This window comes from Misgurnus anguillicaudatus, chromosome 23 (genome assembly GCF_027580225.2).
Source record: "Misgurnus anguillicaudatus chromosome 23, ASM2758022v2, whole genome shotgun sequence".
NCBI lineage: Eukaryota > Metazoa > Chordata > Actinopteri > Cypriniformes > Cobitidae > Misgurnus > Misgurnus anguillicaudatus.
The window spans coordinates 9,278,936-9,293,643 of record NC_073359.2 but is presented as its reverse complement, the minus strand read 5'-3'; the positions used below and the strand labels follow the sequence as shown (position 1 = coordinate 9,293,643).

Here is a 14,708-nt window from a genome sequence, read left to right as displayed (position 1 = left end):
TTAGTATTTTTGTCTTATTTTTTACTAGAAATATCTAAAAATTCTTAAATTAAGATGGATTTTCTTGATGAGCAAAATGACCTAAGAAAATAATACTAGTTTTTAGACAAAACATAATTTAAGTGAATTTGTGCTTAAAACAAGCAAAAAGTCTGCCAATGGAATAAGATTTTTTTTCTTGAATTTACATAATACAAGAAAAATTCAGCAAAAAATTATTTTTGCTTGTTTTAAGCACAAAATCACTTAAATTTGATATTTTTGGTCTAAAAACTAGACTTATTTTCTTGGGTCGTTTTGCTCATCAAGAAAATACATCTTAATTTAAGAATTTTTTGATATTTTTACTGAAAACAAGACAAAAATACTAAGAACATTTTTTCTTGAAAATCATTTTTTTTTTGCAGTCTGGAAGGCACTTTTGGAAAACTTTTATGAAAATTACAAAAAATGCTGATGGGCAACTTTTCAAAAAATGTCTGGGGGCAAATGAGTTAAATAACGTAAATATATTTTCTCCTCTCTTCAGATGTGAAGAACCTAGAGAACTTCCACCTGGTAGAAAGTGTCCAGGAACAGGTCAACGCCGCGCTGCTAGACTACGTCATGTGCAACTACCCTCAACAGACGGACAAATTCGGCCAGCTTCTGCTGCGGTTGCCGGAGATCCGAGCCATCAGCCTCCAGGCGGAGGAGTATCTGTATTACAAGCACCTGAACGGTGACGTGCCCTGTAACAATCTACTTATAGAGATGTTGCACGCCAAACGTGCCTGAGGACCGGCCGCTACCCTTCCATCCCGACTCATCGCACGCACTGCTCACGGCATCACCTCAGTCCAGCGTCATCACCAGACATTGCCTTTGAACAATGAAACATGCATATGTGAGATTCGCACTGAGATGGAGTATACAGTGCACCGAACGGTTCGGAGGTGATGGTATAAGTGAGGTGTTATAATGACCTCCAGGCCGCGGATTTATCATAGTGTTGTCGAATTCATGACCGTCAGTCGTTATTTGTTCTGTGTGCAGCTGACCTTGCGATTGTAAGGTCCAATTTGAACTTAAGCTGGAGGGTTTAAGATTACTGGCTCTCTTTCAAGACTTAGACTGGTTTGCCAGCATCGAGCATCTGCATGCTCATGTGGCCTCCTCCTCCTGTCTGTTTAAAGACACACATGCTGGGCTGGAGCCGGCCAATTGAAAGCAGAAGTAAAACGGACAGCCATTGCATCCGCGCCACCCAAAGACTTTATTCTAACCCCTCACCAAAAATTTAACATTTCTCTTTTAAAGCTGGCAGTCATTTCTTCTTTGACACTCTGATGTGGCGTTCACACCAGCCGCAGTAGAGGCGGCAAATAGTAGTTGGACGCTTAAACATTTTGAGTTTACTCGCTTCATTCGCGCATGAAATTCGCGTCATGGGAGGGGCTTCTGCGACTCCGCTCGCTCCCTGTAATCACGTCACTACTAGAGCAAGCTCCTGATTGGTTAACGCGACGCGAATATCCGCCAGATAAGTTAAGATATTTCAACTCGTGTTTCCTGTGGCAACGCACAATTCGTGCGTCTGGTGTTAATGCCACATGAGGCTGCTGATGATCAATATTTCCCCTTTTAAAATAAAAATAAATAAATAAAAGGGTGAATCTCACAAACTTGTCAAGATCCTGTCCAATCAGTAGAAAGCTTTTGGAAAATGAAGCCTATTTTTCGTTACGGCATTTCGTTTTTATGACAATTAAGCACATCCACACCTGCGAACTTAATGTAGTGTTGTTTCTATAATGCAATAGAAAAACAGTATTTTATTGTAAGTGTGAAACTTTAACCTCATGGTAGTATTTGTTGTTGTTTTCGCTTTAATTTATGCAGATTTTTTATAAAAACAAATCGTAGTATTACACTATTAAAAGTAAAAGCTGCTCTACTTAAAAATAAAAACGTCATTCAATTGGTAACACCTAAAAAAAAACATTTAATGAATACATTTAAGGTGAATTAAAATATAAAATACTTAAATTGGGACACATAAAATATATATATTTTTTACTTAAAGGCGGGGTGCGTGATTTTTGAAAAACACTTTGGAAAAGGAAGTCAGGCCAACTACCAAAACACACTTGTAGCCAATCAGCAGTAAGGGGCGTGTCTACTAACCGACATCTTTGCCTGGGTTGCGTATGTGTGGGTCTAGATTCTATTGGGGTAGGGGCGTGTTTGTTTAGGTGATTTCAAATGTCAACATTGGCTTTCAGAGATCATGCACCCCGCCTTTAAAGTGAGAAAATTTAAGGTGAACAAAAAAACGTACTTCAATTGGTAACACCTAAAAAACATTTTATGAATAAATTTAAGGTGATTTCTTTTTTTTAAATGACTGAAATTGGTACACATAAAATATATATATTTTTCCATAAAGGCGGGTGCATGATTTTTGAAAAACACTTTGTAAAAGGAAGACAGGCCAACTACCAAAACACACTTGTAGCCAATCAACACTAAGGGGCGTGTCTACTAACCAACATTGTTGCCTGGGTTGCGTATTGGTGGGTCTGTTTAGGTGATTTCAAATGTCAACATTGGCTTTCAGAGATCATGCACCCCGCCTTTAAAGTGAGAAAATTTAAGTTGAACAAAAAAAAACTTACTTTAATTGGTAACACATAAAAAAACATTTTATGAATAAATTTAAGGTGAAAAAACTTTTTAAAAATGACTGAAATTGGTACACATAAAATATATATTTTTTTACCTAAAGGCGGGGTGCGTGATTTTTGAAAAACACTTTGAAAAAGGGAGTCGGGCCGAGTACCAAAACACGCTTGTAGCCAATCAGCAGTAAGGGGTGTGTCTACTAACAAACATTGTTGCCTGGCTTGTGTATGGGTTGGTCTAGATTCTATTGGGTTAGGGATGTGTTTGTTTAGGTGATTTCAAATGTCAGCATTGGCTTTCAGAGATCATGCACCCCACCTTTAAAGTGAAAAAATTTAATAAGGTGAATTTTTTTACATTAAAATTTAAGTTGAAAAAGTCACATTTTTAATCGTTACCAATTGAAGTATTTTTTTTAAGTTGATCCGACTTTTTACAGTGTATAAAAAGTACTTAATTGTCATAACAGTAACGTCACAATCCTAAAATAATGTTAATAGTTTAAAAAATAGGCTACATTTGATTTATGGCAAGTATAGATTCACCTGAAAGTATGTCTCAACGTTTCGATCTAGGATATATGTTATTTAAAGGTGTAGAAATATGATATCATTTTTGCAAATTATGTCCTTTTACAAGGATAAAACAGCATCAAATGTGAACTGGAACAAAGCACAATGTCAGAGCCATGATGAAGAAACCCTGCCTCAGTCAACACAAGACCAAAGCCTACAGAGAACAAAAGAATAAGAAAAAAAACCATCTTTAACTATCAGTATTACTAATTTGTGATGTCACAGTCATGCGAGTCTTGCCTTATTTCATTTCCATGCTAGCTAAACCGTGCTGATGTGAATTACGATATGTAAAATAAAAAGTACATATATATAAAGTATTAATGTTATACAATTGAAAAAGAAATAAGAGGTGTTTACATTCATGTGGTCATGTGGGAGATAAATGTAATGCGTTCAATTGCGAAGCAATGATTTCATAGTGAAACGAAACAAAAATGTTGACAAAAATATATATTCCTCTCGTTTGCTTTCTCTGGTGTGTACAGTTTCTTGACCAGTACTTAATTATGTCGTGAGACACTAAATCGGAAATGAATCTCACTTAATACTGAGTTTTGAATTGTTTTTGTTTTTTTATTATTGTGCTGGCTTATTATCTGTGGACTTTTTTTGTAGAACGAATACATAAATGTACGTCACTGGTTAAGCTTAATTTATTGTTTTGGTTTCATCCACAGAGGGGTGGGATCACGACTAAATGTATTTGTTTACTGTAGCACGTTTTTCAAAATGTACATATGAGAGCTAAGCGGTGATGGAGTGATTCACATTAAACGACCATCAGTCCTGCCACTGTAATATATGAAGAGCTGTATTGAAGTGACTGACCTATCGTAAGATTTCAATGAATGTGTTCATCGTTGCAGTCTGTGTTCTATACCAAAGACAGCGTCTGTCCTTTAGCTGTACTCACCCTGTTTGCATCACAATGAATGGATGAGATTTCATACTCGGGGACTGTCGTTGTTTTTCCTGAATGATTCATTTGACTGTATTGCATTTAAGTGGTCTTAAAGTCAACATGAAATCAAACTTGCCCCTAGTTACTGCTTTTGTCGTCCATGTCCTTTCATCTGAACTGACACTTTATCACCTAGGTAAGAAAATAAAGTGTTAACCATTTCTAAACTCATGTTAAGAGTTAACACAAGTTAATAAGGATTACAATTATTATAGCAAATTATACCATTGGGTTGTCAAGATGCTCTTTTGAATGTAAACTTCATGTCACGTTCAGCCTCCGAGTCCCACACTGCAAAAAATTATTTTCAAGAAAAAAAAAATCATAGTATTTTTATCTTGGTGTTAGTAAAAATATAAAAAAATTCTTAAATTAAGATGCGTTTCTTGATAATCAAAATATCAAAAAAGACAAAAATTAGACAAAAAAGTGATTTTGTTCAACAAAAAAATCTGCCAATGGGGTAAGCAATTTTTTTTTCTTGAATTTAGTGTTTAAGAAAAATGTTCAAGATTTTTTGCTTACCCCACTGGCAGATTTTTTTGCTTGTTTTATGCACAAAATCACTTAAATTTAATATTTTTGCTCTAAAAACTAGACTTATTTTCTTGGGTCGTTTTGCTCATCAAGAAAAAGCATCTTCATTTAAGAATTTTTAGATATTTTTACTGACAACAAGACAAACATACTAAGATTTTTTTTTTTGCAGTGTACTTAGTATTTTTGTCTTGTTTTCAGTAGAAATATCTAAGAATTCCTAAATCAAGATGTATTTTCTTGATGAGCAAAACGACCCAAGAAAATAAGTCTAATTTATAGACAAAAAATATACAATTTAAGTGAATTTGTGCTTAAAACAAGCAAAAATATCTCCCAATAGGGTGAGAAAATTTTGCTTAAATTAAGTGTTTTAAGAAAAAACTAAACTTATTTATTTATTTTTTTTCTCACCCCATTGGCAGATATTTTTGTTTGTTTTAAGCACAAATTCACTTTATTTGTATATTTATGTCTAAAAACTAGACTTATTTTCTTGGGTCATTTTGCTCATCAAGAAAAAGCATCTTAATTTAGGAATTTTTTGATATTTCTACTGAAAACAAGACAAAAATACTAAGTAATAAAGTCATTTTTTTTTTTGCAGTGCATTCATATGGCCACACTGCAAAAAATTATTTCCAAGAAACAAATTCGTATAATTTCTGTCTTGTTTTCAGTAAAAAGATCTAAAAATTCTTAAATTAAGATGCTTTTTCTTGATGAGCAAAAACGACCCAAGAAAATAAGTCCAAAATTAGACCGTAATTAGAACAAAAATATTAAATTTAAGTGATTTTGTGCATAAAACATGCAAAAAAATCTGCCAATGGGGTAAGCAAAAAAATCTTGAACATTTTACTTAAAACACTAAATTCAAGAAAAATTTGGTTAACCCTTATGGCAGATTTTTTCGCTTTGTTTTATGCACAAAATAACTTAAATTTGATCTTGGGTCGTTTTGCTCATCAAGAAAAAGCATCTTAATTTAAGAATTTTTAGATATTTTTACTGAAAACAAGACAAAAATGCTAAGAAAATGATTTTTTTGCAGTGCAAATTTTTTTAAAAGTTGAAACTATCACAAATTGAAAGTTTATTACAACTACGGTAACCTTTATTTAATTTTTGCTCCATGTCCCTTTGGGGCTCCGTATTATCCTGCCTGTGAAGTTTTTTTATTTTTTATTTACTTTTTTCTACATAAAATCATAATGTAAAGAACATCGTGTGAAAATAAAAACTTGATATATTTACTGAGTAAGACAAAAGGCAAACTTTGATGCTCCTAATCTTATCATTAGATTATTTTACCCTGAATTTCACAGACAGGGTCACAGAAGTAAAATGGGTTGCGAATGCTGTTTCATGTTGACTTTAAAGGAGCATTTCACCCGTAGAAACATTAATCTTTATTAAAAGTGTATCATATTTGTAGACGAAATGTAACATAAATTTCGAATTCGGTGCCTATTTGACCGAGAAAAGGGGTGTTTGTAGTCTCACCCCCTCTACAAAGATATAGCACTTCCTTCTTTCAATGATGCAAAATGATGATTTTTACATCATTGAAAGAAGGAAGTGCAACACTGAAATCTGTATTTCTCCTGTCTCAGCGGCAACTGAGGAAATGATGCATGACCATTCCTAACTATACACAGCTTAATGCAAATGGGTGAAGTGTCCCTTAAAATTTTACAAATGTTAATGCAAATCTAATAACCTAAAGAACCAAACATATACAGTTCATATACGCAGTAAACACAGTGTTAAGGTACCTGCTGCAGTTGACTAAAAATTATCATAATATGAGTTACACAACGCATAAAGTTACACGTCCCAGATGCAATGGTGTCGTAGTATTTTGTGCAAGCCGCAAGCTAAGAAACTGATGAATGTCATTTAAATGAAGTATTATTAAGCCCCCATATGTACATAAAGCCACAAGGAAACTGATTTGTAATTTTGTCTTTGCTTCATTATGTGACTCTTTTCTGTATTGTGTGTGATCAGACTGACAATCTTAAAAAAAAAAAAAAATCCCTCGTTCTCCAAACGTGCCATTTTTACACTACAAATGTTTTTTTCCAGCTGCCTTGGATGTCTGCTTACCTGCATCATTGTTTGGATTTGGATTCTGTTATTTTGTGCTCTGGAAGCCGCAGTCAGACTCGCAATCTCTGATGTCACCTCTTGCCATAAAGAGTTTTCATATGAGCTCTTGAAATCTTTCCATCGTTGTAATAAATGACTATTATGCCAAGGGGTGTCCCTTTATTTTCATCTCTGCCAAGTGATCCATAATCAGTAAATCGATAAACAGCAACACATGTAACAACTTCATACTAATAATGTTAAAAAAGAGACATAAGAAGGTGATAAAGCATACATGCAGCAGATCCACAGGTCTAGTCAGGATTCAAGGTGAGCTTAATTAAGATGAAAATCGCAGAGTACCTTCAAATATAGTCATAAGAAACATGCATGTGATGCTATTATTATCTGTCTTCATAATAAAATCTTTATAATTGATATTTTACACATTTTAGAAAAATAGAGATGTCATCTATATATATATATATATATATACAGTATATAAAATATATATATATATATATATATAAATATATATATATATATATATATATATATATATATATATATATATATATATAAATATAAATAAATATATATATATATATATATATATATATATATATATATATATATATAAATATATATAAATATGTTTGGCAAAACATGTTTATTATTATGTTATCATGTTATTATTTTGTTTTATGTTGCTACTTAGCTGTATTTTTTAATTTATGAAGGTTTAAATCAAAACAAACCAACTGCAGTTGCACTGAAATTAATTGGAATGAACAACCAAAAAACGAGATTTCTGAACAATTAATAAAACGGTGGTTATCTCGTTTTGCAACGGAACTCTTCATATATATATATAATGCACATTACGTAATAGTATTACTTTTTTAAAGTAACGAGTAAAGTAATGCATTACTTTATGAATGTACACATTAATATTTGAGTTACTTTTTCTTAAAAGAAAAAAGTGAGTTACTTTTGAGTTTAATTAATTCAATTTAAAAATAAAATAATGTTCTCAATAAAACTGAACATATTAACATGGAATTACGCACTCTGTGCGCCTGAGCAGGAACAGTTTGAGTCAGAAACGGAGATGGCAGGCCAGAGCTTGACATTTTTGCGATCATAAAAACACCTGCAAAGCCTCAGCCAAGTAGGAAAAAGTAACACAAAAGTAACTTAAAAGTAACATTATCATTACTTTCCATGAAAAGTTACTAAGTAATGCAATTAGTTACTTTTTTGGGGAGTAACTTAATATTGTAATGCATTACTTTAAAAAGTAACTTTCCCCAACACTGGTTATAACTATATATTTATATAATAATAACTATTATTTAAGATTCTTCAAATCCTTTATCTAGATTACTGCTCTGTGCACCAAGGCTGCGTCCGAAATCGCATACTGTGACTGCAGACTTTAGGGACCCTTGATGCGAGTCAACATTTGTGCACCAGAGTCATATTTTAGGACAGACTCGAGCATCAAGCCGGAAACAGGAAGAGAAGTTGCCCATCAGTGTGAACTTCTCCCTTCCGTCGTCTGCTTGGGGGCAAAGGGGGCGCTGATGAGCACACTTCGAAGCATAAAAATGACAGATGGGACACCCTACGGACTCGAAGACTAAGCAAGCATGCACAATTTAAGGCCACGAGACAGAAAGTCCACATGAAGTGCGCAATTTGGGACAGGGACTTGGTCGTTAACTGAAATGACGTTAAACAAGTGCAATTTAAACACAAGGGACAACTGTTTAATATATGTATTTGCATTTGAATAGAGCCGCGTTACCGCTTTCGGGTATTTTTAAATAAAACAACGCACCTCCATCGTCTTCTTCGTTGGATAACTCCCCTCCCGGAGGCTCACGGGATAATAAAAGTTCCATCGAATGAACATTTCGGGATCTTGCCGGAAGTAGTATACTATGTTGGGGTACATTTCGCCTACTTTACATACTATGAATTCGGACATACTGTACTACTCGCCTCGCTTACTGCTTTTCGCGTACTATATAGTATGGAAGTTGGTGGTTTCGGACACAGCCTAAGAATTTCCTTAACCAACTTTAAGAGATGCATCATAAGTTGTCTTTAAACATTATTAAAGATACTGTATGCTGGACATTTTTACTATCATTTATATTTTTATAAAACAATTCAAACATACATACAACAAGCACAATTTATATTTGTTTACAAAACTGTTCTTAGCATGTATTATCGTTCGAAACATTACATTTGTCAAGTGTGTGCATACTTTACTGACAAAACTGAACAGAAATGAACTGCTTACAATTTATAATAAAGTTTAAAGTCTGAACAAACAGACTTAAAGTCTTTAAGCTAAATAATTTAACATTAAACACATGTGCTTCACATCTTAATAAAACAATCAGAACAAGCTATAAAATGTAAAAAAAGGTTTGTTTTGCACAATTAACAGTTTCAGATCATACAGTATTTTACAATCGTACATAACATCTATAGCGGCTTTCCATCGCCGTGCCAAACGGTTTTCGTTCTACAACCATTACATTAAGTGCCGATCTAACTGAGCCAGTATTGATATTGTTTCATTTTCCACAATGGGCTTATAGTCTTCTTAAAGGAACAGTATGTAGGATTGTGGCCAAAACTGGTACTGCAATCACAAAACTTGTGGCTAAAACTGGTACTGCAATCACAAAACTGGTGGCCAATAAACAAAATGACAACATAAACATCAGTTGAGGGCTGCAACTCCACTTTTTAATGACAATATCCTGCCCAGACCACTGTTGTCAGTGATATAAGTATTTGAAATGAAAATGATTTCTTAATGTCTAGTGACATATTAGGGGCAATTTAAGATTAATTGATATACATTTCTTACATACTTTTCCTTTAAGAAAGGATCAGCCATTGCTTTGTTGAAGTCTACGATGTAAATGCCGTATGCGATGTAAATAGCGAGTGCATTATGGATTATAATCTTTCTTTTTTTTGTATTTACCGCATCTGTGTTTATTTCGCTTTACCAGCGGTTTTGGTACATACACATGGGGCGTCAGCGTTACCAATTGACGGAGGCCATGTCTGAAGCATGGCCTGAACGCGATCGCCATAGTGACAACAGCAAATAAGAGTGGACCTGCATGGGGCCTCATTTATAAAATGCTGAGTAGAAAGCATTCTACATTTGATCTTACGATCATTTATCAATAATGCGTACCTGTAATTCATAAACCGAATGTATGCGTAGAAATAGCGCGTAACCCTTTCTTTCAGATGTGAAATCTATAAATCGCAAATGATCTTGAACTTGTGTGCACAGCTGAGCAGTTTCAGATCTCCACCTTTAAACGATGCCTAATTAATGTAATAGACATTTAAAAGAGCGCTTGTCAATGTTCAAACCCTTACCGAGCAGTAAAAATGGCTTTTATTTCCAAAAACTCGCAGCAATCAGACAAGCAAAAGTGCGTACGTCTGCTCAGACCCTGACGTGGCGCTAAGCACTTTTCCACGTCAAAAACTGTTTTTATAAATATGGACTTTGTCGTGGATTTATAAAGCGTGCGTACGCACAAATTTGATCGAAAAGTCTGCGTATGCACGCTTTATAAATGAGGCCCCTGGTGTCTCAGTGTTACCCACCGCAATGAATAACATTTTTATGCTCCTCTGTTCTCCAGTATTTCATAAACGTAATTGGCTACACTGCAAGTTCGAGAAAATACACTGATTTTCAAGAAAAAAAATCTTGTTTTCAGTAAAAATATCTAAAAATTCTTAAATTAAGATGCTTTTTGTTGATGACCCAGGAAAATAAGTCCAGTTTTTAAACCATTTTTTGTAGACCACCTTGTTTTTGTGCATAAAACAAGCAAAAAAATCTGCCAATGGGGTAAGCAAAAAATATTGAAAATTTTTCTTAAACACTAAATTCAAGAAAAATTCAAGAAAAATTTGCCTACCCCCATTGGCAGATTTTTTTTGCTTGTTTTATGCACAAAATCACTTAAATTCAACATTTTTCTTGGGTCGTTCTGCTCATCAAGAAAAGCATCTTAATTTAAGAAGAATTTTTAGATATTTTTTACTGAAAACAAGACAAAAATACTAAAAAAAAAATGTCTTGAAAATCATTTTTGCAGTGTAGCGTCTGCACTAGGTTATTTGCATAAGGCGATCTGATTGGCTGAAGCCTGCACCAAGAAAAGTAGAGAATTTTTGAACTTCTGCCACGAGCAATGGCAGTGACGTGACACCGATGCATCCACAATTCAGTTCGGCAATGCATGACATCACCCATTCAAAGTAAATAAGAAGCGTTAATGCTGGCGCCCTGTGTGAATGTGCTGTTAGACAACCGTGCTGAGAATTTCAGGCCTAGAGCATTTTGTAATCGTGCAGTTAAGTGAAAACATAACTGTAACCGTGCTTTAAAACAGTTCGACCTGGCGGTGGAAAAGTGCTACACTGCAAAAAATGACTTTCTTACTTAGTATTTTTGTCTTGTTTTCAGTAGAAATATCAAAAAATTCTTAAATTAAGATGCTTTTTCTTGATGAGCAAAAGGACCTAAGTAAAAAAGTCTAGTTTTAAGACAAATAATATACAATTTAAGTGAAATTGTCCTTAAAACAAGCAAAATTATCTGCCAATGGGGTGAGAAAAAAATTGTAAAATAAGATTTCTTATTTCTTAAACACTTAATTCAAGTTAAATTTTCTCACCCCATTGGCAGATATTTTTGCTTGTTTTAAGCACAAATTCACTTAAATTGTATATTTTTTGTCTAAAACTAGTATTATTTTCTTAGGTCATTTTGCTCATTAAGAAAATACACCTTGATTTAAGAATTTTTAGATATTTCTACTGAAAACAAGACAAAAATACTAAGTAATAAATTCATTTTTTGCAGTGTACAAGTTATCTGGCATCAAAGAATACAAATATGCACAATATATTAAAACATGCAGAATAGTGTTTACATTGAGGTCGATAAAACTAATCTCCACTTTACCAAACCACATGATGAGAAGTGTTTCAGTGCAGACACATGGTGCCATTTTGTTGGGGAGGTGAACTGAGTGAATGGCAGGATGTCAGCTCTGCTTCCATGGGTACATTAAGATTGCATTCATTCGGGACGCTGTGTTTAGGTTTCGCTAAATACTCCTGAAAGAAAATACATTGTTTTATGTGTAATTACTCTAGGCTACATAAATAACACCAAAATAGCTTTTTTAAAGTTAATTTTATGCCATCCAAAACTGATTGTAGTCATTGAAGGATATGATTGACTTCTTTGTTTATACAGTAAGTAGACACATGTTCAAAACGGTTCCCAAACGTAAATATACAAAGAATATACAGAGAATATCAACCACAAGATTTTCACATCGATGGCACGTCTAATCCAAAGCTTCAATGTAAAATCTTTCTCAACATTATAAAAATTGATTGAGCTGTACAAAAATGCACAGACGTACGGTACAGAAACGGCTCTGTTTTAGATCGAAAATAGATGGAGACTCATGTGTTTGGGCTTTATCAAGTTAGAGCTCTGAACCAACAGAACCACAAGATTTACTAAAGGCCTTCATTTTGAGAGATGCCTTGCTGAGATTCAGACCGCGTGGCAGTCACACATGTGTACGGTTCGGTTTCACTCAGACTGATGCAATCCGTTCAGTTTATTCTTGAGTGATGAGGTCATCAATAGGGGGTGGAGTTTATGGCTTTCGAGTTATCCACTGCATGGGTACTTTGAATGTTCAAAAGGAAAACAACAAAGACGAGCCATCCTATCAAAAGAGTTATTTACATGAACCACTGCATTTACACCATGGACATGTAGTTCCTGTAGCGTTGCGTTAGCAGCGTAAAGGTCATGGGTTTGATTCTGAGGGAACACACATACTGATGTGTAGCATAAATGCAATGTAAGTAACTTTGGATAAAGTGTCTCCCAAACAGTGTTGGGGGTAACGCATCACAAGCAACGTGCATTAATATTACTTTTTGAAGTAACGAGTAAAGTAACGCATCACTTTTGAAATGTACACATTAATATTTGAGTTACTTTTTTAAAAAAGTAATGCGAGTTACTTTTTTAGTTTAATTAATTTGATAAAAAAAGATGTACTGATTTAAACTAAACATAGTCACATTATGCACTCTATGCGTACACGCCTGTGTGGGAACAGTTTGAGTCAGAAACTGAGATGGCAGGCCAGAGCTCGACATTTTTGTGATGAAATATGCAATTTCTCAACGCAGAACTTTTCAGTCATAAAAAACACCTGAAAAAGATCAAGCCTCAGCCAAGAAAAAGTAACGCAAAAGTAACTAAAAAGTAACGTAAGGCATTACTTTCCATGAAAAGTAACTAAGTAACGCAATTAGTTACTTTTTTGGGAGTAACTTAATATTGTAATGCATTACTTTTAAAAGTAACTTTCCCCAACACTGCTCCCAAATGCATAATTGTGACTCTGTCTGTACATTTCAATGTAAAGTCTAATGATCTATTAACTCATTCCCCGCCAGCCATTTTTAAAAAAAGTTGCCCGCCAGCAAATTTCACAAAATACCTTCCAAGAATTTCTCTTTAAATATATAAACATACAAATATATCAAATGAAAGAACAGACCCTCTGCTTTCAAACAAACAAACAAAATTGAAAAAAAATTAATCATATTTATTTGATCTCTTTTTATAACCTCTTAAATATGGGTATAGGTTTCTTCAAAAATACAAAGTTTTGAGCAAAAAGCTGAAATAATTGCATTTTTGTAAAGGAATTTTGTTAGAGATCAGATTTAGAACAATGATCAAAACATACACGGAGTTTAAAATTAGTTTTTGCTTCAGTTTTTTATAAATTGAGTAATTACAGATTACTGTAAAAACTCGTCCAGGAAGTCTCATTGGCAGGGAAATGTTTTCTCTTAATTGACAAGATAACTCGTCAATTGGGGAGGAAATAGTTAAATACACAATTTTCTTTAAAAAATTGACGATAATTTACTCACCCCCATGTCATCCAAAATGTTGATGTCTTTCTTTGTTCAGTCGAGAAGAAATTAAGTTTTTTGAGGAAAACATTCCAGGATTTTCTCAATTTAAAGGAACAGTATGTAGGATTGTGGTCAAAACTGGTACTGCAATCACACAACTGGTGGTCAATACACAACATGACAACATAAACATCAGTTGAGGGCTGCAACTCCACTTTTTAAATGACAATATCCTGGCCAGACCACTGTTGTCACTGATATAAGCATTTGAAATGAAAATGATTTCTTAATGTCTAGTGACATATCAGGGCCATTTTATATTTAATTGATATACATTTCTTACATACTGTTCCTTTAATAGACTTTATTGGACTCCAACAGTTTACAGTTTCAATGCAGTTTGAAAGGACTCTAAACGATCCCAAACGAGGCATAAGGGTCTTATCTAGCGAAACGATTGTCATTTTTGGCAAGAAAAATAAAAAATATGCACTTTTAAACCACAACTTCTCGTCTTGCAGTAGCCATGTGATGCGCCAGCGGGACCTTACGTAATTACGTTATGACATTAAAGGTAATGTGTCACATATATGAAACGCACATTTGCCGATCATTTTAAACAATAAACTGACACAAAGACATTAATTAGCATCATTCGACATACAACAACGTCGTAACGGTCCTCTTTCTCCACACTTGTAAACACTGGGGCGTAGTTTCGTATACGTCATCCGTGACCTTTTGACGTGAATAGCAATACGCAAGGTCACACTGCTGCGTCACACAGCTGGTGCAAGACTAGAAGTAGTGTTGTTTTTTTTCCCGCAAAAAATGACAATCGTTTT

At 34.1% G+C, this 14,708-nt stretch overlaps 2 protein-coding genes across 5 annotated transcripts in view; one reads left to right on the top strand and one right to left on the bottom strand.

Moving 5' to 3' along the window:
* nr5a2 (nuclear receptor subfamily 5, group A, member 2) overlaps positions 1 to 4,374 on the top strand; it is a 135,899-nt gene extending 131,525 nt beyond the window's left edge. For all 4 annotated transcript variants that reach the window (XM_055217298.2, XM_055217296.2, XM_055217295.2 and 1 more), the window contains one exon: positions 530 to 4,374. In XM_055217298.2, the coding sequence (XP_055073273.1) occupies positions 530 to 777 (248 nt within the window). In that variant the 3' untranslated portion in view covers positions 778 to 4,374. The remainder of the gene's footprint in view (positions 1 to 529) is intronic.
* LOC129453176 (adhesion G protein-coupled receptor D2) overlaps positions 4,305 to 14,708 on the bottom strand; it is a 149,958-nt gene continuing 139,554 nt past the window's right edge. The window contains exons 25-28 of the mRNA XM_073862413.1: positions 11,864 to 12,018; positions 7,130 to 7,197; positions 6,853 to 7,026; positions 4,305 to 4,335 (exon numbers count right to left, since the gene is read on the bottom strand). Of these exons, the coding sequence (XP_073718514.1) occupies positions 11,887 to 12,018 (132 nt within the window). The 3' untranslated portion in view covers positions 4,305 to 4,335; positions 6,853 to 7,026; positions 7,130 to 7,197; positions 11,864 to 11,886. The remainder of the gene's footprint in view (positions 4,336 to 6,852; positions 7,027 to 7,129; positions 7,198 to 11,863; positions 12,019 to 14,708) is intronic.